Source organism: Kogia breviceps, chromosome 1, assembly GCF_026419965.1.
Source record: "Kogia breviceps isolate mKogBre1 chromosome 1, mKogBre1 haplotype 1, whole genome shotgun sequence".
NCBI lineage: Eukaryota > Metazoa > Chordata > Mammalia > Artiodactyla > Physeteridae > Kogia > Kogia breviceps.
Window position 1 is genome coordinate 177564506 of NC_081310.1, and position 19156 is coordinate 177583661.

General features: G+C 50.1%; 1 protein-coding gene across 3 annotated transcripts; it reads left to right on the forward strand.

Moving 5' to 3' along the window:
- Window positions 1-3: 3 nt before the first annotated feature.
- On the forward strand, window positions 4-17920 carry PEF1 (penta-EF-hand domain containing 1). Of its 3 annotated transcripts, none has more exons than XM_059037475.2 (5): window positions 4-390; window positions 9656-9974; window positions 14411-14566; window positions 15045-15188; window positions 16900-17920. In XM_059037475.2, exons 1-5 carry the CDS (start codon window positions 367-369, stop codon window positions 17127-17129), a joined length of 873 nt encoding a protein of 290 aa, XP_058893458.1. In that variant the 5' UTR covers window positions 4-366; the 3' UTR covers window positions 17130-17920. The 3 variants fall into 3 exon arrangements, with proteins under 3 accessions (XP_058893458.1, XP_058893469.1, XP_058893467.1); XM_059037484.2 differs by having other exon boundaries at window positions 27-390; window positions 15096-15188; XM_059037486.2 differs by lacking the exon at window positions 15045-15188 and having other exon boundaries at window positions 7-390.
- The last annotated feature ends 1236 nt before the right edge of the window (window positions 17921-19156 follow it).

Here is a 19156-nt window from a genome sequence, read left to right on the forward strand (position 1 = left end):
TACGCCACTATCATGCGTCCCATTTGCCAGGTTAGAACATGGCCACCGCTGAACACCCCACCCAAGCTTCGCCCTAAGTACCCGGGCCCGACCAGCCCTGGAGCCTACTCTAGGGCAGGAAAGAGAGGAACAGGTGCACCAGTACAGCGTAGAAGATTTCTGGGAACGTCTCCGGATCCTTAGCTTCTCTGGCGTCTCTAGGAGGCACCAGACCGCCGCCCTATAGCGTCACTTCCGTCGACCCAGGCGCCTAGGATTGATAGTTGCGGACATCCAGTCAGAATAGGGCCCGCCCCCACGCCCAGGAGGAGGCGGGTTTGAGACGGAAAGTCCCGCCCCACGGCGACGTGAGACGTCAGAGTCGCCATGGCCAGCTACCCCTACGGGCAGGTGAGTGTGTGAGGGGCGGGCGAATCCAAGTGGGTGCCTCGCCAAATCCAGGCCCGGGATCCCCTGCTTCTCTTTCTCCCTGCCTCCTCCGCGCCTTTCCCACGCTGAGGTTGGCTTCAACGAGGTTTCGCGCAGGAGAGAAGGGAAAAGGGATGGTCGGTCGCGCCTGGCTCACGTCACGCAGGACTGCACGTCTGGGAGGTCGTGTCGCGCCCCCTTTGACGTCGTGCACGGGAAGATTAGGGGTTCTTGGACCCCCCCAGAGTCAGGCTGGGCTTGGCCTGGGCCCCATATCTTCCCAGGATCCCGCTGGGGCCCCAGGCGGGGTCATCAACGCCAACAGAACGTTTAGAGCACTGGTTCTGTCGGTATCTTTTGGGGAATTGTTAAAAATACACCCTTGATGTACTGCATCTGAATAATCTGGAGAACCTGTGGTTTTAGCAGGCTGCACAAACGAGCTTGTTCGACTACTGACTGAGTCCAACACTTCCATTTCACACATAGGAAAAGTGAAACCCAAGGAGACATGGAATTTATTTGAAGTCACCAGGCAGTTAGGCAGCAGAACCCGGAGCTGTCAGCAGATGCCTCTTCCCCACTTGCCAGCCCATCTTGATCCAGGCACGAACACCACAGCAAGGCGATTCTGTGGCCAGAATCCGTTATAACTAGAGCGTTAGAGTAGTGAAGTGCAGTCTGGAGTCAGAGGAAGGTTCACACCTTGGCTCCATCACTTAAATAGTTCTGAGCCATTGAGCCCTTTCTGAGCTGAAGTTTCCTCCTCTGTAAAATAGGGCCAAATAATAGGATCTACTTCATAGAGCTGTTATGAAGAGCAATGAAGTGATGCTTGTAAAGCATTTGGTACTATGAAGAGTGTGCCAGGTGTTACCTTTTAGTATTTTGATTTTTACTAGTTCCTTGAGGGCCAGTGCTGGAAGGGCCCTCAGAAGAGTCCCTTCATTTTAGCTCAGAGAGGGCTCCTGAGTTGCCTAAGATCACACTAATTTAGGAGATAAAAACCCATGCTGGGGGCTTCCCTGGTGGCGCAGTGGTTGAGAGTCCGCCTGCCGATGCGGGGGACATGGGTTCGTGCCCCGGTCTGGGGGGATCCCGCATGCCGCGGAGCGGCTGGGCCCGTGAGCCATGGCCGCTGGGCCTGCGCGTCCGGAGCCTGTGCTCCGCAAGGGAGAGGCCACAACGGTGAGGCCCGCATACCACAAAAAAAAAAAAACAAAAAAAACCCATGCTGGAAAAGTTGGAAAACAAGGTCACATGGGATATTGCTAAGCGCTGGACAGTGTAATCACATACCAGAAGATGTGGCAGGAGCCCTCGTAGGGAGTGCAGCCCTGTACAGTTTTTGCACACAGTATTTGGACATCCATTATCTCAATCATGAAGGCTCTGTAAGCAGGCTAGCAGGGATTATTCCCCCAATTTATAGCTGAGGAATGAGCCCAAAGATGTTAAGTGGTTTGCCCAAGGTCACACATAGCAAGTGAGGGAGTTCCCTGTGCTAGAACTTAAGAGTTTCTATCATTGCATACTTAGCAGAGGTAGGAAGGAGAGAGGCCAGCCTGGGCTGGGGTTAGGAGGAAGTATAGCCTAGCAGTGTTTCCTAAGCTCAGTTGCATTTGCTGAGGCTTGTGAAATGTTAATAAGTATTGCTAATAAAGGAGCATTCTGTGGTTAAATAAGTTTGTGAAATACTCTGTTAAATACAGCTTAATAAGTTTTGTTAACCTGTTACCACAGGCCATCTCAGAATTCTTAATTTGTTAATAGACATTGTAAATTTGCCAGAGAGGGATAGAATATGAAGTGTTTCTTAAACTTACGTAACTATGGAACTCCCCACCCCACTTATATGACATAAGTCTGGTCATATGTTGGTGACACTGGTATTCTTGAGGAACACAGTTTGGGAGAACATGGCCATAGTACATTGTTTCTCAGTGGATGGTCTACATCAGAATCACCTAGGAGCTTGTTAAAAAAGCACATTTTGGGGCTCCACCTCAGACCTGTTCTGTATCCAGGAAAGGCCCAAGCATCTACATTTTTTTTTTTTTTTTTTTTTGCGGTACGCGGACCTCTCACTGTTGTGGCCTCCCCCGTTGCGGAGCACAGGCTCCAGATGCGCAGGCTCAGCGGCCATGACTCATGGGCCTAGCCGCTCTGCGGCATGTGGGATCTTCCCAGACCGGGGCACGAACCTGTGTCCCCTGCGTCGGCAGGCGGACTCTCAACCACTGCGCCACCAGGGAAGCCCCAAGCATCTACCTTTTAACAAGCTTTTCGAGACAATTTGTATGCATCCTAGAAGCAGTGACATAGAAATTAAAAGCCTGAACTTCCAGGTTAGACAGAACTGGGCTAATAGAATCCTAATTCTACTATTTAATAGTTATACACCCTTGGACAAATCATCTAAGGGCTCTGAGCCTCGGTTTCTTCACTTGTAAAGAGGGAGGACTAGTACTTCATAGGGCTGAAAAGAGGATGAAATATGATAACGCCTGTAGGGAGCTTGGGGCACTGCTAATACCTAGTGTGTGCCGGAGCGTGGTGGCATAGCTCTTGCTGCTGGGGTCACTGTTATCATGCCGTGCTGCCTGGGCTTATGCTCAGTGAAATACTGAAAAGAAGCACAGAGAGGAATGTGTCTCGAGTAGAGGAAGAAATGCTTTTCTCCCATCATACCTTCTTCGTTCCTCCTATCCAGCTCCTGGTCCACAGTGTTCCAAGAAAGGAAGTGGGTTGTCTGAAAGCATCCAAAGGCTTAGTCAGTGCTGCCTTCCCTCCACCCAGTACATAGCCCTGGAGGATTCCAGCCTCTTGTTAGGAGTAAAAACTCCTGTAATTTTCTGCTGCGTCCTGCCCCAGGGTCCTCAAGCATGGACTGGGTGTTGGAGGAGTAAAATTCAAGTATCCTTTGGTCCTGTGGGGGAGCCAGCCTGATGGATTTCAGTGCTTAAGAGCTTGTTTTCTGAGGCCAGAGAGATTTGGCTTCAAGTCCTTGCTCTGCCATTTCCTTGCAGAAATTTCTTGAAGAAGTCTGAGGCTCGGTTTCCCCCCCTTTTAAAAATGGGGTCATAAGAGTACCTACCTCAAGGGTTACTGCAAAGATTAAATGAGATAATCCACATAAAGTGCTTGATATGGTGTTTTGGCATATAGTAAATAACTCCAAGGGGAAGAGTGATACAGACACGTAAATTGTAGAATCTGTGCAATGAGTATTAAACGGGAGTGTCAGGCTAGCACAGGAGGGACACCTAACTTAGTCTTGAGGGAAGGAAGTCTTCTTAAAGGAGGTGACATTTAAGCCAAAATCCGAATCTCCAGTAGGAGTTAGCTGGGTGAAGAAAGGCATGGTATTCCAGTGGAGGGAATAGTATTCACAAAGGCCAGGAAGCAAGTAAGAGAGCCCAGTATTTTGGAAGAATTTAAGGAGATCAGTGTAGTTGTAGTGAAGAGGAGTGGGGGAAAGGGTAACAAATAAGACCAGAAAGGCAAGCAAGGACCAGATCCTAAAGGGCATTATGTGCCTTTTTGGGGAGTGTGGACTTCATCCTGAGAGTTGTCAGGGAGCTCCTGAAGAGTTGTCTCCCATTTGTGCTTTGAGCTGTGACCATGGGGCACTGCCGAGGTGGGGGGCGGGGTTGAAGCAGGAGAGACAAGGCAGGGAGACTGGTTTCAAAGCTGTTGAAATAATCTAGGTGAGAGAACAGTGACCTGGTGAACATGGCACTGGGAGGTAGAAGTGAGAAAACTTCGTGCCTAATTGAGGTGACGGAGGAAAGGGAAGAGGAGGTGTCCAGGAGGGCATTAGGGTTTCCCTTCACTGCAGTGGGAACACAGAGGGAGGAATAGATTTGGACGGAAGGTCCAGGAGGTTGTTGGATTTGAGGTCTGCAGCTCATGAGAGATGAAGCTGGAGAGAAAGATTTTGGAGTGTCAGCACAGAGGTGGTAATTGAAGTCTTGGGACAGTTCTTGGCTCGCTGTTTATTGGCTGCAGATTTCTGGCCTTTAAATATTTTAGGAGGTTCTGCTGCTGAATGCCCAAACCACTCCTTCTGTAGTCTTGTGATTGTTTAACCCCTTAGAATGGGCTCTAACCTCCTCCAGCGGGCTGGGGGGTAGCTCCAGAGCACAGGCTTGTGTTTGGAACACAGCCTTTTGTTTGAGACACAGGCTTGTGTTTCCCCTCAGCACTCAGCATGGACCAAACTTTGACACCTCTGGGCTTCACAAGGGTCTTGGGGTAGAAGAATGAGCCCTCAGAGCCAAAAGAAAATGTAGGAGTTTCTGAGTGGGTTATTTGGGAGGGGGTGAACTCCCCACCACTTGCAGGAATGTAAACAGAGATTCCAGATGGTGCTACAGAGATTCCATCATCGACTGAGAGGTTGGCCTGGGAGGTCTTTGGGGTCTCTTACAATACTGTGACTCTTGAATTGGGTCTAGGTGCAGGGGTGAAAACAGAATAAGATTCTTCTGAGTCTCCCTGATTTCTGGGCTTGAAGCCTCTGAAAGATTACCTAATCCAACCCTTTCCCCTTCAACCCCTTCCACTGTAGAAATCCATCATATCTGACACATATTTAGGACAGTCTCTGGCACTGGCACGTGGTAGACACTCACTCATTTATTGTGAACACCCAGAAGAGGGTAGAGTGGTGAAGTCATGCAGACCCTGTTTTGAAGGTTACCAGTTCTAGCTGCATCATCACAGGCACATGATTAAACTCTGTACCTTAATTTTCTCATCTGTAAAGTGGGGATCATAGCACTTACCTCATAGGGCTGAGGATCAGTGAGAGCCTTAATAAAATGGTAATTGCCCCTTCCCCCCACCCAAATTTATCAAATGTAGTTTATTTGCAATCAGTAAAGACCCAGGGTTAGTTTTCTGTAACGTTTTGGAAACCATGGTTGCTGAACTCTTCCTGTCTTTTTTTTCTTTCTTTCTTTCTTTTTTTTTTTTTTTTTTTGACAGTCTTGTGTTTATCAGCATGAAATGCTCTTGGAAAAACTCTTCAAAGGGTTGGCAAATGGCATGGAGTAGTATAAAAGAACATGGAATCAGGGACTCTGGTTTTCATTTCTGGTTCAGACGTTTACTAACAACTCAGTGGCCCTGGGAACCCTGTTTTCCAGCCTGGATTCTTGTGGTTTTACTTTCTTCATCCTCTGGTGCAAGCTAGAAACCTGAGTCATTCTAAACACTTCCCTTTCCTCACTGCCCCCTCCACCGCTTCTCTAACCTAATTAGTTGCCAAGTCATGTCTAGTCTATCTCTAAAATAGCTTCAGAATCCATCCCGTTCTCTCCGAGTCTGCTGTCTGGTTCAAGCCCTGCCTGTCCAGCACCTGGGCTGCCGCCTCCCCCTCTAGTTCATCCTTCACACCCGACGTTGCTTAGTTCTCTAAACAAGGCCCGATCACGTTTCTTCCCTGTTGGAAACCCTTCTGTAGCGCTCTGTTCCCTCTGGCGTAAAGCTCCAAATCTTTTGAGTGGTATTCATTTGTTCACATTTTTATGGCAGCTTGCCGGTGCCAGGCTCTGTGCTGGACCCTGGGCTACCGTGATGAATGAGGCCCACTGTCTGCCCCTGGGGAGCTCACTGTTGTGTGACAGAGAGAAACTGCTCTAAGATGTACCAGCTAACTGAAATGCAGCAGGACAGGTGATAAGACAAGGAGCATGTAAAGAGCTTGCCTTTCTGAGTTCACTCTGCATTCTTGCCCCTGCCCCCTGCTTTTTAGCCCACTCCCTGACTACTCCATGCTCGCTCATAGGTCTGTGCGTTTGTCTTTCTTCTTCTGTCTGGAATGTCCTTTGCTGTCTTCCTTTTGGAGAATGCCTGTGCATCCTTCAGTGCCAGTTCCAGTATTACTCCTGCCTCTTCCAGGAAGCCTTCCTTGACCCACTGCCTACACGTGTTCATTTGATTGCTCATTTATCATTTGACAAACAGAACCAATTCCTCTGCCCGTGCCTTCTTAATAGCATTTAAGTAAATTTTTCTGATGACACAGATCAGATTGTATCATAATTATCTGGGGCTCCTCAAGGCCAGGCCCTGTTTAGTTTCGTGCCCCCCTGCCTAGCACAGAGCCTAACACAACATTGTTGCTCTGTAAATGCTTGCGGAATGAATGAAGTCTTTTAACAGTTGTGCACCTCAGTTTCTTCATCTGAAAATAGGCCTACTAATACCTTCCTTTTTTCTGTTAGAGGATTGTTGGCAGAATTTTGCCAGTAGCATTTGTGTGTATGTGAAAGTGCTTTGTAAACTGTACATGTAAGGGCTTTAATGCAAGGCAGAAAGGAAAGGGTTTAGTTGTGGCCAGGCTGCACCAGGCCCCTGGATTGTGATAGGACCAAGGTCAGAAGACCGGCCAGCAACCCTAGCTTGGTTGTCGTGGGGTCGTTTCCTGGGGGAAGGGCTGTGCCTCAGGTGTCCTAAGCCAGGAACAGTTGATGGCTTTGCTCACACGACTTCTTGCAGAGCAGCAACTTCCTGGCTTGGTGTCCAGCCTGTTGCTCGGGTGTGCCCAGACTCTGCAGAGTCCCCATCCCCTTTTCTAGCCTACACTGGAATCCTGTGCCCTATTGCTTAAGGAAAGAGCACCGTGGCAGGGGTGGTGGGAGTCAACGGACTGGGGTGTGGAAGGGGAGTGATCTGCCTCTGCCTTAAGCTCACAGCGTTTCTTAAGCCAGCCTCTTCCCCTCACCTGGCCTTAGTTTCCCATCTGTAAACTGAAGGGGTTAGGTTGAAGAGGTCTTCTGGGCACCTCTCCCATCATACCTCTCCAGCTCCCTTGGGAATCTTTATTATTCTTTAAGTACTAATCCAAATGCTGCTTTCTCCTGGAAACCCTCCCTGATTTCACTCTCCTTTGTGGTCCCATGGCACATGGCTTATGTGTCCATTTTAAACACCTGTTTCCTTATGCTGTTTTGTTAAGTGTTACAGAGTGTGTTTCAGTGCCTCTCCTATTAACTGAGCTCCTTGGAACATTTCACTCTTCTTTTTTTTTTTTTTTTTTTTTTCAGTATGCGGGCCTCTCACTGTTGTGGCCTCTCCCGTTGCGGAGCACAGGCTCCGGACGCGCAGGCTCAGCAGCCATGGCTCACGGGCTTAGTTGCTCCGCGGCATGTGGGATCTTCCCGGACCAGGGCACGAACATCACTCTTCTTTATACACACCCGCCGCCCCAAGAGTTTACCTGGTCCAGGGCTTTGCTGATAGTAATAATAATAATTAATATAACAGTAGAGCTATGATTTATGCCGGACGCTGTTGTAAGAACTGTTTCTTGTATTAATGGTTTTCAAACTGCCTTTTGAATCACTGGGGGGGTTCTGCAGGGCTCACTCACAGCCTAGCAAGGGAGGGGCCGACGTGGTCAGGGCTCTGGGACCCCCACCTCCAACCAGAGCAACTTTCTCTTGCCAGTTTTTAAATGTTTTCATTCATCAAAAGGGAATTCCCTGGTGGCCCAGTGGTTAGGATTCGGCGCTTTCACTGCCATAGCCCAGGTTCAGTCCCTGGTTGGGGAACTAACATCCTGCAAGCCGCGTGGCCAAAAAAAAAAAAGGAGGGGGGAAGGGGTTCTTTAGCTAAAAATTTAACTAACAAAATTCTGCTGTATACATTTCTTGTAATCTGCAGAACAATTCAGTGAGGAAGGGATTATTATATTTTACTTGTGAGGAAACAGGCTTAGAGAGATTAAGCCACTGACCCATGGTCATGAGCTCAGCTGATAAGAGCAGAATTTTGAATTAAGATTTGCCTGTGACTTCATTATCTGTGAAGGAGTCTTGCTACGAGCTGCGGCAGTTTCCAGGGCAGAAGAGCATCCATGATGCTGAGTGGGGAAGGTGGAAGGGCGTGCTTCCTGCTCTCCCTCAAGAAGCCTCTCCTCCCCGAGCAAGCAGACTCTCTTGAGATGAAGTGTGACTTTGGCCTTAGCCTTGAGGGTAACTGTCCTGGAAGCTATCAAAGGCAATTAAAAGAGAAAATCCAGGCTCGTACTGGCTAGGCCACCGGTGTGCCTTACAGGTTGATCTAAAACGTGTCCAGGTGGTACCGTCCTCACAATGCTCAGAGCCGGGCACAGTTGCTCTCTGTGCACTTGAGCTCAGCCTGTCTGCAGATGTGTTGAGGCTGTACTCCACTAGGCCATTTAGGGAGATGGAGCCAAACACTCTGAGCCTCAGGGATCCCTGGCTAGTGGCGTGGGGACAGGGACAAGAGAGGGAGGAGTGCTCCCATGTATACTCTACTGTTTACATGGCCTGGGCTTAGCAGCCAGGAGGTCTGGATTCAGCCCCTCCACACGGTTGTTGTGTGATTTTTCTGGACTTGAGGTTCCTACTCCATAGAAGAGTCCTACTATTAATAGTTACTGTGTTTTGAGTACTTACTTTGTGCTAGGGCCTGTGTCAGAGCCCTTCACGGGACTGGCCTCATTTAATTCACATACTAACCTGGAGGTAGGCAGGCACTCGTAGAGCCAAGGATATTTAGGCTTAGAGAGGGTAAGTCATTAGACCAGTTAGTAAGTGGCAGACCGCAAGCTTGAACTGGTCTTTTTCACTCTTAACCATGGGCCTATATTGCCTTAGGAATAGGGTCTTGCCTACCTGTCTCACAGAGCCATGAATGAGGCTGCGGAAATGGTTTTGCATCATGAGCTAGAGGAGGGTAAGGAAGACATGCTGTGGATGAATCCGTGCTATAGATACATCGTTTGTGACTGTAGAGGGTCAGGGGCATGGGCTGGAGATCACATTTGCACTGTGAATTCTGCGGATAGAGATGGGGGTACTACAGGGTGTGGATTTGGAATTCAGTTTGATTAATTTGCCTGCTCATTCATACAATCAATATTTATTGAGCATCTGTTCTGCACTGGGGGCTGGGGATAAAGGGATAAAGTGGCAAACCAGACATGATCCCAGCCCTTGTGGAGCCCCTTGGTGTGCAGGCAAGGGCAGCCAGGAGGGCAGGGTACCAGCCCTACCTCTGCAGGTCAGTGGCAGTGTGACCTTGGGTAAGTTGTATCTCCTCCAGAAACCTCAGGTTCCCCATCTGAGCAATGGGGTCATGATTCCAGTCCAGTTCAGCCCATAGGATCAGTTGAAAGAAAGGCAGTGGCAGTGCCTTATAACTGTAAAGTTCCATACTGTGGCTAGTTTCTGGCCCTGTCATTCTGACTGGTATCTTGCTCTTCTTGCAGGGCTGCCCAGGAGCTGGAGGACAAGCACCCGGAGCCCCTCCGGGTAGCTACTACCCCAGAATCCCCCATGCTGGAGGGCAGTATGCTAGCGGGGTACCCCCTGGTGGCGGATATGGAGGAGGTCCTGCCCCTGGAGGGCCTTACGGACCACCAGCTGGCGGAGGGCCCTATGCACACCCCAACCCTGGGGGGCTCCCTTCTGGAACTCCGGGAGGACCATATGGTGGCGCGGCGCCAGGGGGCCCCTATGGACCACCACCTCCAAATTCCTATGGTGCCCAGCATCCCGGGCCTTACGGACGTGGAACACCTCCTCCAGGTAAGTAGGAATCTTGGACTCCAGGTGCCTCTGACCTTGTTCTGAGTTATCCAGGGCCCTTCCTTGCCCTCCCTGTGCATGTGCAGGCAGCCTGGTCTCCAGCACCTTAGCATCTTGTCTCTAGCTTAGCTTGCATTAGCAGAATGAGAAGTCTGTTAATTAGCTTTGCTGTGGTAACAACTCCTAAATCTCTGGCTTACAATGGCAAATGTTTATTTCTGTTCCTTGCTCACACTTATTTACCCTTGGTTACATGTCGGCAGCTGCAGGCTTGGCTGCTGAGGTTCTGCTCCACGTGTCTTTTCTTTCCAGGATCCAGGCTGGAGGAGCAGCCCCTATTTGGGATATACTGTTTTTGTGGCAGACAAAAAGAGCAGGAGAGCTAGCAGGAATGCCCGATGCCTCCTAAAGCTTCTGCTTTGAAGTACTTTATATCTCTTCCACTCACGTTTATTGGCCAAACCACATCCTCTGGTCAGGCCTGACATCATCAATAGGATGGGAATGGATACTCCTCTCCCTGGAGGGGCTGTGCAGGCCACCAGGCAGTGGAGAGGATGTACCATGCTCTTGCAGAGAAGCAGGGGAGGGAGTGGATTAGCAAATGATTGGAGATAATACTACAGTCTACCGTGGGGAGAAACCCCATTTCTGTGTAAGAGAGACTGACTACTATATGTAGAAAGGTAAGACAGCATAGTTGTTGAAAGCTTGGGCTTTTGAGATCAGATCACTTACTGACCTGACCAAATTACTTAATCTCTTTAAGCCTCAGTGTCCACATCTGTAAAATGTGTAAATGTCACTACCTCACAAGATTGTTACTGAAGATTAAATGAGAAGTTGCAGGTAAACACTGGGCATAGGGTATGGCAAATGGGAGGGGCTTAGTAAACAGTGTTCTGTGAGAGGAGTCGTTCTGGAGCATTCTCAGCAACGAGGTATTTGGCATTTAATGTGATAGCAGTTGTGTACCACTGAAAGATGCCGAGGCAGGCAGGAGAGTGATGGGATGAGATAAGGGAAGGATAAAGAGCAGAGACTGTAAAGCTGAGGTACTGGACAAATGGGGGCTGGGGAGAGGGCTTGGCAACTCAGTGGAGGCAGAGGATCCTAGGTGGGGCTTCAAGCTCAGTGAAGATTTCTGAATGATTTCAGACAGGGGGTTGGAGAAGGTGAGATCCCAGACCCCTGTGTCCTCCCAAGCTCATTCAGTCAGCCTCTTTGCAATGCTTGTTCCCAGGAGATCACACCAACAGCGAGGCAGCCTGGAACCACTCTGGTGCACCTGAAAGGCCTCCAGGGAATGGTACTGCTGGGAAGCTGCAGCATCTTAGCATACATACCCAGCAGGTGGCCGAGGGAGAGGCTCAGACCTTGGGGGTTCTAAACACTGTGAGCCAGTGGCATTTATCTTATCAGAGCCGGAGCTGCTGGCTGTTTGCTTTCAGCTCAGAAGCTTCCTGGTGGATTTCCTCCTCCTTTTAAAATTTTGTTTCAGAGCCTATATGAGGTCACTGCAGGGAAAGAAACCCCTGGCTGTGAGGCTTATCCCTCCAGGGCCTGAGGCCAGAGATAATGGGACTGCGGCGGAGAGGAGAAATGTGCTTCAGACTCTTAACTGCTCACCCTCTGCAGCTTCCTCTCTCCTCTCCAGTGCTGCCCGTGAGCCCCTGGAGCAGTGCTGCTGTTTTTTTTAAAAAAATATTTATTTATTTGGCTGCTGCCGGGTCTTAGTCGTGGCACAGGGGATCTTCGTTGCAGCGTGCAGCATCTTTTTTTTTTCAGTTGTGACATGCGTGTGGGATCTAGTTCCCTGACCAGGGATCAAACCCAGGGCCCCCTGCATTGGGAGCATGGAGTCTTAGCCACTGGACCAGCAGGGAAGTCCCTGGAGCAGTGCTTCTTCAAGTATGATCCGTAAATCCCCTGCAGTGGAGTCACCTGGAGGCCCCACCTTAACCCCCCACTGAATACAGGCTCTAAATGTTGAACACCAGCTCTGCAAGAGCGTTTTGATCCTTAAATATGCCTCGTTGCCCACAGGGAAGATCCTAAGGGCACTCGACTCCCAACGGACCTTTCCAGACCCTCTCTCCCATCAACCCCAGACCCCTTGGAGTACTCTGAACACACTCTATGCCTTTGCCACATGCTTTTTCTTTTCCCCATCGTAACTCTTAATCATCCTTTCAGACCCAGTTTAAATAGGCCTTCCTCCGCAAAAATGTGACTGCACACATTCCAGGCCCTTTGTGAAAACTTTATTTTGCTGTTATCTCATTTAATCATCACAGCAACCCTGGGAAGCAGGTCCATTTTAGACATGGGGGAATCAGTACTCAGAGAATGAAACAATTCCTCTAAACCACACAGGCTAGTAAGGATCTTTGCTCTCTTTGCTTCCAGAGCCTGAGCTGTTCTATGCTGACTGCGCAGACCACATGTTACAGAGACTCTGCTGCCTGTGGTTGTGACCTCCTCTCCCTCATGGCACAGCAACTGTTTTAGGAAAGAGGGTGGGGCCTGTCTGGATTTCCCATCCGAGGAGGTCAGACTAGTCCCTCAGTCAGGCAAACCTTTATTCTTCTGGCCTTACTTTGGGGACTGGGCAGTGGTTTCTGTGCTGTCTCTGATACTGCCTTGTGTGAAGGAGCCCTCAGTCAACTCAGCAGGTTTACCAATACTGTGTAACTCTGGCTTTTTCCCAAGACAGTCTTCTGTGCTTCTGCTTTCATCTGCCACCTTCTCCCCTCACCCCCAGCCCACCCTGCATGTCTTTCCAAGTGAATGATCCTTTTTTCCATCTGACGTACACACAAAGCTCCCAGACACGCAAAGCCGTTTGAACCACGACAGCAACACTAATAATCAGCAGGTATATAGTGCTTGGATGGTGCCAGGTGTTGAGCTAAGGGTTTTCATGTATTAATTGTATCTTTACAATAACCTTATGAAGTAGATGCTGTTGTGCTTATCATTTCACAGATAAGAAAACTGAAACACAGAGAACTTCAATAACTTAACCAAGGCCGCACATGGGAGAGCTGGGACTTGAACCAGGAGGCCAATTCTAGCATGAATTGAGCACCTCCCCTTTCTGTGTCCGGCTCTGTGCTAGCCCCTGGTGATTCAGAGAAGGGTTAGGCTGGGATCTTGCCCACAAGTTGCTCCAAGTGTAACCTGGAAAGAGTAGGAAAAAACATGTACACAGTGGAGTGATCAGGGCCATAGAGAAGAGTACCAAGGAGAGAGGAAGGAGGCCTGTCCAGGGATGGAAGAAGAGGAAAGGCTTTATAGAAGGAGCAGCATTTTATTTGGGTTTTGAAGGGTGGGTGGGAAATGGATGCAAAGAGATGAGGGAGAAGAGGGTATGAGACAGAGAGAACCTGGTGAGGTGAGTAAAGGCTCCATAGGGAGCTGTGAAGGTCTGGGTAGGACCAAGTGTCTTACTTACTGCATCTAGGCTGGAACAGAGGCGGAGGGGGACAGAGTGGGGATAGAGTGACAGGTAGATGGGGGTAGAGCACATTGTGGGGAAACTGGAGTGCTGTTTTAGGGACGCTGGACTTTATTTTGTAGACAGTGGGGAGCCTTTGAAGAATTTTGAGTTGAGGTGGGGGGAAATTGGTGAGAACAGAGTGGAATTTTACAAAGATTACTCAGCAACAAGTGCTAAGTGGTGGAGAGTCGCTGTCATGAGGATTTGGTTAGGATTTGGGGTTTGTTCCACAGTCAGGTGAGAGGTGTCTGAATCAGGGCAGGTGCAGTAGGAACAGGGAGGAGTTGATACCTGTGTATGGAACTGGCAGCTTTGGGCAGCTCTTTGGATGTGTGGGATGAGGAGGTGTCAGAGATGTCCGCAGGGAGGTTTGGAGATGGGGACAGGCATCGGAGGTGATGGGGAGGGAAGAGACATGGAGCTCTGTGGCCACCCACATTCTGGTAGCTCTTGATAGAATATGCCAGCTCTCCTGGTGCCAGAGATGGGCCAGACCTGGTTCCCACCCCAGAGAGCTCCCTGCTGCCTGACTCTCAAAATGCTTGTCTCTGGGCTGTGCGTGTTAGGTGCTCAGCAAACATTTTTGGGGAAGAGATGATCCCCCGAGAATTCTTAATCTGCCGAACAAGTCCCTGTTCCTTAGAAACTTAAAAATCAAATAGAGAAGTGGCTGGAGCACTGTAGGAAAAATCTGAAGGATTTGTGGAGTAGAAATCATCCGCAAATACTCGTGAGTTTACACGGAAGTTCCTTTTCCATTAGAGTAAGGATGTTGTCTTGATGGAAGACAGGGAGTGGGTAGGCAGATTTGTGAGACTTTTGAGGTAGGGAAAACCTGTAGCTGGGAGGCACTGAGACTGTCCCTTCCCAGCATTTCTGTGGATTGGTCTTGAGACCTGCGTCTGACTCCCCGGGTTGGCACCCCTTCCTGCAGGTGGCACCCCTCCCAATGTGGATCCCGAGGCTTACTCCTGGTTCCAGTCAGTGGACTCCGATCACAGTGGCTATATCTCCATCAAGGAGCTGAAGCAGGCCCTGGTCAACTCCAACTGGTCCTCGTTCAACGACGAGACATGCCTCATGATGATAAGTGAGTCCTAGCCCTTCCTCATGGCTCTGGCTGGGGCAGAGCCACCTCCTGTCTGACGGTAGGTGGGTGGGAGGCCATTCTGAGGAGAAATCTTTTGGCCAGGGAGGATTTCTCACAGGAAACTGGGTTCAAGGTGAGATCCCTTAGAGAGCTCTTTTCCTTAGATCTTTTCTCAGGTTCTAGACCTTGCTGAATCATAGGCCAGCTCAGTTTCTCATTCTGCAGAATGGGACTCCCTGTCCTGGTGGGAGATGGCAGGGAGGGGGTCAGCTGCCAAGCCTGCGAAGAAGATGCAGTTCTGGCAGGGGTGGAGGTTGGTATGGTACTTGATGAGGGTGCATCATGGGTACCGACATCTGGGCCTCAGGCCTGTGGTTCTGTGGAGTGTCCTACTCCAGCCTGGGGAGAAGGGAGCCTCAGTGGTATCTGAGGACCCTTGGCCCTTAGTCTTGAAGCCTTCTTTCCCTCCCCCCGCAAGACATGTTTGACAAGACCAAGTCAGGCCTCATTGATGTCTACGGTTTCTCAGCCCTGTGGAAGTGCATCCAGCAGTGGAAGAACCTCTTCCAGCAGTATGACCGGGACCACTCGGGCTCCATTAGCTACACAGAGCTGCAGCAAGGTGAGGGCCTGTCAGGGACTCAGCGCACAGGCACAGCCGGATGGTTCTCTTTACTCCCTAAGACAGAGCAAGGGGTTCTCTCTAGCCTCTGACTACCACGTGTCCAGCTGCACTGCAAAACGCTGCCCTCAGCACAGGCCCTCTCCCCACCCCTTCTGTGACCTGGCTGGGCCGTGAGCCCAGTCCAGGGCAGGGAAACGATCAGGGCTGGACTCTCTGGCGATGGGATTCCTGGCATCACTAGGTGAGACAGGCCCAGCTGGCAGGGAGCCTTGGAGATGGAAACTCAGCAGCCCAGGGCACTTTGAGACTGGTACATGTGGCTCGTGTGGCTCTTTCCTCTCTAGTTTCTAGCATGCAGAATGGAAAGAGGCCTGCAGAGGGGCTCAGAAAGGTGGCTTCTGTTGCTAGCCCCACTAGAAGGCAATTTCATTCCCAGCTTTGGGATCCAGACCACTCTAAAAGTTGCAGTTGGGTAAGATGACCTGAGGCCACAGCTCCAGGTCTGTTTCCAATTCTGACTCCAGAGGACGGTTGGTTAGTGCGGGGATGAGAACTGGACAGGGAGCTTTGCCACCTGAGAGGGAGAAAGGGCTCCCCACAGAGCCCAGCCCCTCACCCTGGCCATGGATTTCAATCAGACTAAGGAACCTGGGGGCAGGAGTGGGGGGAGGGGGAGCTCCCTGGTGGAAGGAAAAGGAGGTGACCTGTGCTGAGCACCTACTCTGTTGTCAGGTAATGGTCCGGTGATGGATATTTGTAAGGGTGATATTATCACAGGAAAGCTAATATTTATTGAATGCTTGCTATGGGCCAGCTACTGTAATAAGCTTTTTCATATATTACATCATTCTTTCTCCCCATGTGATAGGTACTGTTTCTTATTCCCCACCCTTAGATGAAGGATCTCTTATTATTACCCTTTTACAGGTGAGAAAACTGAGGCTTAGTCTAGGTGATTTGCCCAAGCGCCACATAGCAAAAGGGGAGCTGAGACTTTAGCCTGAGCTGGTAGATTATACAGAGAGGAAGAAGGAAGCATCCCGGGTGGAGAGACAGGAGAAACAGCATGGAGGCCGTGACCTTGGAACTGCCCGGCAGCCTCGCCTGGGGAGATGGTGATGATTTTATTACTTTTAGCAAATAACACTTCCTGGATGCTTATTATGTGCCAGGCACTACACCAAATCCTTTGCATGATCACCTCCTTTAATCCTTACTAGAACCTACGAGGTAAGTATTATCCCAGTTTTAGAGATGATAAGACAGAGGATTGGCAAGGGTTAATAAGCAACTTGCAGAGAGGCTATCTCGCCTCCAGAGCAGGCCCTCATAGCCTCATGCGGAGCCGCCTTGGATGTGTGTCTGCTTGGGGCAGGGTGACCCGAGGGGGCTCAGGCTTCTGTCTGTAATAGAGACAAGTCAGAGATGAGCATGGACAGACTGGTGTCGTTCTGGGACCCTGTGGGCCGCTAATTGAACAGACAACAGAGATTTTGAGAAAGAGAGATGGGGGCCTTCCAGCTCAGGGGAGCATGCAGAGCCTCTGCTGTGCTCCTGCCATTTGAGACAGCCCCTCAGGACATCTGTCCTGTTTCTGCTTTGGTGCCAGACCCCTCGAAGTTCCTGAACTGCTGTACTCCATGGAGCTGGTTGATAGCGGTGCTCACCGCAGGTTTTTGTGTCTGCTCTGTGTGCCCCTCCTCTCCAGCTCTGTCCCAGATGGGCTACAATCTGAGCCCCCAGTTCACCCAGCTTCTGGTCTCCCGCTACTGCCCGCGCTCCGCCAGTCCTGCCATGCAGCTAGATCGCTTCATCCAGGTGTGCACCCAGCTGCAGGTGCTGACCGAGGCCTTCCGGGAGAAGGACACAGCTGTGCAGGGCAACATTCGGCTCAGCTTCGAGGACTTCGTCACCATGACAGCTTCTCGGATGCTATGACCAGCCCATCTGTAAAGTGGGGAGTGCACCAAGGGACTTTTCCTAGCTCCTAGGGTGGGAGAAGCATGTGGGCCTCTCTTCATTTCCTGCCCTCCCTAGAAAAAGAATTCTCCCTTGCCTGATTCAGCATTGTTCCCAAAGAGGGCTGGGAGTCTGTATCATAGCCACCAAGTAGTGGGGACCTGGGCTGAGGCCACACAGGTAGGGGCCTGACCTAGGAGAGGACTGGAAATTGAATGTCCTTTTACATCCCTGAGTATTTAAATGGCACAGCCTTGCGCCAGGTGCAAGAGATGCTGGTCATTGCAATGGCGTTAGTGTCCAGTCCTCTAGCTTTTCCTTCCATGCCCTGACGCCAGTGGTAAGTGTTCATCAGCCTCTTACCATTAGCACCTGTGTTCCCTCACCCATGCTGTCTTGTCAGATGAACCCAGTTTCTCCAAAATGGAATCTGACCAGGGTGAGAGATTTGCCCATGGGACCGGTGGCTTGGATTCCACCCCCCACAAGTCCATGTGTGTTGACTTCTAGCTGCCTGCTCAGGGAGCTTGGGCAGTCTGCTCTCTGGGCATCTTTGGCCAGGCTACCCCTCTGCATCTTGGACCCCTCATACTTGCCTGCCATCCTCTGCTTGGCTTCAGTCCCCAGGGGACAAGTTGCTACCTCCCACTGCCAATGCTTTTTTTTTTTTTTTAATTTGTGGTTTTTTTCATTTGGGGCCAAAAGTTTGGTGCAACTGTAAGCTTCAATACACGAATAAAACTCTATAGAGTTGCACATTTTCCACCACACCTTCCCAGTTACAGGTTCATATGCTTATCCATTCAGTCACTCATTTATTCTTTCATTCAACAAATATTTAAGTACATAGTATATACCGCACCATGCAGAAAGAAACAGCTCAGGGGGACATGCCTCTACAGGGCTGCTCTCACTTACTGGGGTGAAGTTAAGTGTCACTTCAGGTTAAGTCCGACCTTGCCAGGTTCAGTCCAAGAAGCTGACCGTGTGTTTTATAACGGTTTTAGGGCTGGCATTCTGGGCTAGAAGCAGCCACCCCAGACTTTTCACAGCCTGGCCTTTTTATTATCTCAAACCCTAGTTTTAGTCTTCCAGACAAACTGCATTTATGAAGTCATAGCTTTCTCTCCATTTTTAGTAAGCACAGACATCTGTACTTGCCAGCTGGATCTTCAGATCAGCTTGATAATCAGTCTATACCAAATGTCTACAGTGATCTGACAAAATTTCAGTCCGAAGCCAAGACACCAGACGTTTTGGTTTGATTGGGGGACCTTATGATGGGTAATGGTGAGCTAATCCTTTTGTTTTAGGGGATGAAGATAAGAAAACAGGCTCTCCTCCCTGCTTGGTTGGGGAAGCAGTTCAGTGAGGCCTGGCAGGTATGTCAGGCTCAGCCAGTTCAGCCCTGGTTCTTCTCTGGGCTGCTGTCGTGCTAGAATCCTAGAGTTAGGTGGAATCCAGTTCCCAGAGGCCAGCCCCCATGCAGAGCTAGAACCCCCTCCATTATCCCACTTTGAGTCTGGCCTGTGCTTGCCAACCTCCAATGACAATTCAGTGCCTTTCCAGGCAGCCCATTTCCTCCTAGGCTAGTAGGGACTTCTTCCTGATGTGGATTCCAAATCCCACCACCTTGAAAACTCTACCCATTGGCTATGGTTTTCTCTCTTGGGCCACCCAGAACATATTTCACCCCTTTCTGCATGCCAGTCCTCTAGATATCTGGAACCTGCCACCACATTCCCCCAGGTCCTCCCTTCCCTAGGCCAGATAGTCCTGGGCTCTCCAGAACCTGTTCACTGAGCTTCATTCCATGGCATCCTGGTCACCTCTGAGTTCATCTGAGTCCCCCAAAATGGAGGCCTGAGGCCCGCCGTGGTGCTGGGTTCAACCCGCAGAGAATAGAGTAGAACTGCAGCCATTAGGGGAAGCTTCTGTTGTTTCTTTGCTCCCACTGAGCCAAATGTTTACTGAAACCTGTGTCTAGAACAGTGTCAATCACACTC